At 41.9% G+C, this 1,354-nt stretch overlaps 1 protein-coding gene across 1 annotated transcript; it reads left to right on the top strand.

Annotated features, from left to right (window-relative positions):
* The first annotated feature begins 209 nt into the window (after nucleotides 1-209).
* On the top strand, nucleotides 210-1,127 carry LOC134935899 (olfactory receptor 5AP2-like). Its single transcript, XM_063930752.1, has one exon. The coding sequence runs from the start codon at nucleotides 210-212 to the stop codon at nucleotides 1,125-1,127; it is 918 nt and encodes a 305-aa protein (XP_063786822.1).
* Nucleotides 1,128-1,354: the final 227 nt, after the last annotated feature.

Genomic DNA, 1,354 nt, shown 5'->3' with positions numbered 1-1,354 from the left:
AACTAGAAGGGTAGGAAGATATGGATGGATCAGGGGACAATGTAAAACATAGGTTCATGCACCTGCACATCAATAACTCTTGCTGGTTGTGTTTTTTTTGCGCTTTGTGGCATTGCTTGCTTTGTAATTATTTTCAGACGTGTGAATTATTGTACTGATGCTTTAGTTTTAACCAATATTTTTTTTTATGCCTTTATGCAGAGAACACAATGGAAGTTATAAACAAGACCCAAGTGAGCGTGTTTGTGTTTACTGGCCTTAATATCAATGAAGAACTTGCCTCGTTTCTCTTCATACTCTTCTTACATGTCTACTTGGTGACTGTAGCGGGAAACATCGGTATAATGGCCATTGTCCATATCAGCTCCAACCTTCACACCCCAATGTACTTCTTCCTGAGCTACCTCTCTTTGGTGGATGTTTTCTACTCCTCAGTTATAACTCCTAAAATGCTCTCTGATCTTATTTCCACGAGGAAGGCCATCTCATTTGTCGGGTGTGCCCTTCAGTTTTTCTTCTTTGCTGCCCTGGTATGTACTGAGGTTCTACTTCTCGCAAACATGGCTTATGACAGGTATGCTGCCATCTGCCACCCTCTCCACTATACCTCTATAATGACCAAGAACATATGTATGTATCTGGTTATCCAGGCTTTCTCCATCAGCTTCATGCAGTCATCTGTGCAGACCAGCTGTGTGTTCAGTCTCCAGTTCTGTGGATCCAACCTTATAGACCACTTCTACTGTGACGTCCCTCCACTGCTCCAGCTGTCCTGCTCTGACACCTTCCCCTGTGTCATAGAAACTGTTTTTTTCGTAGTTTCTTGTGCCATGGGGTCATTTATAATCATTCTGATCTCATACATGTACATCATTACTTCCATTCTACGGATTAATTCTGCTAAGGGACGACGGAAAGCCTTCAGCACCTGCTCCTCACATCTCACGTGCGCCACCATCTTCTACGTGACCATTTTCTTCACTTACCTGCGCTCTCCCTCCAATGTCTTAAAGAAACAAGACAAGATGGCTTCTGTCTTATATACAGTAATGACTCCAATGCTGAATCCACTTATATACAGCCTGAGAAACCAAGAGGTGAAAAGGGCCATTAAGCGAGTACTGTAATGTAAGATTTTTTTAATGTAGATATAATTCTTTCATTTACTATAGATAACTTTGTGGTTCTCTTAATCAACTTTAAACTAGAGATGTGTGGTTCGGATCTCCAGATTTCCAAATCCACACAATTTTTTTGAATCTGAACCAAAACCTGGGCGGGATGTATTGAAGTCCAAGTTCGGCGGCCGTGCGGATTGCCGGCTAAACTCAGATGTTATTTTAAAGGGGCAATC

Source organism: Pseudophryne corroboree, chromosome 6, assembly GCF_028390025.1.
Source record: "Pseudophryne corroboree isolate aPseCor3 chromosome 6, aPseCor3.hap2, whole genome shotgun sequence".
Taxonomy (NCBI): domain Eukaryota; kingdom Metazoa; phylum Chordata; class Amphibia; order Anura; family Myobatrachidae; genus Pseudophryne; species Pseudophryne corroboree.
The sequence above is the reverse complement of the archived record's forward strand: the minus strand, read 5'-3'. Positions and strand labels throughout refer to the sequence as shown.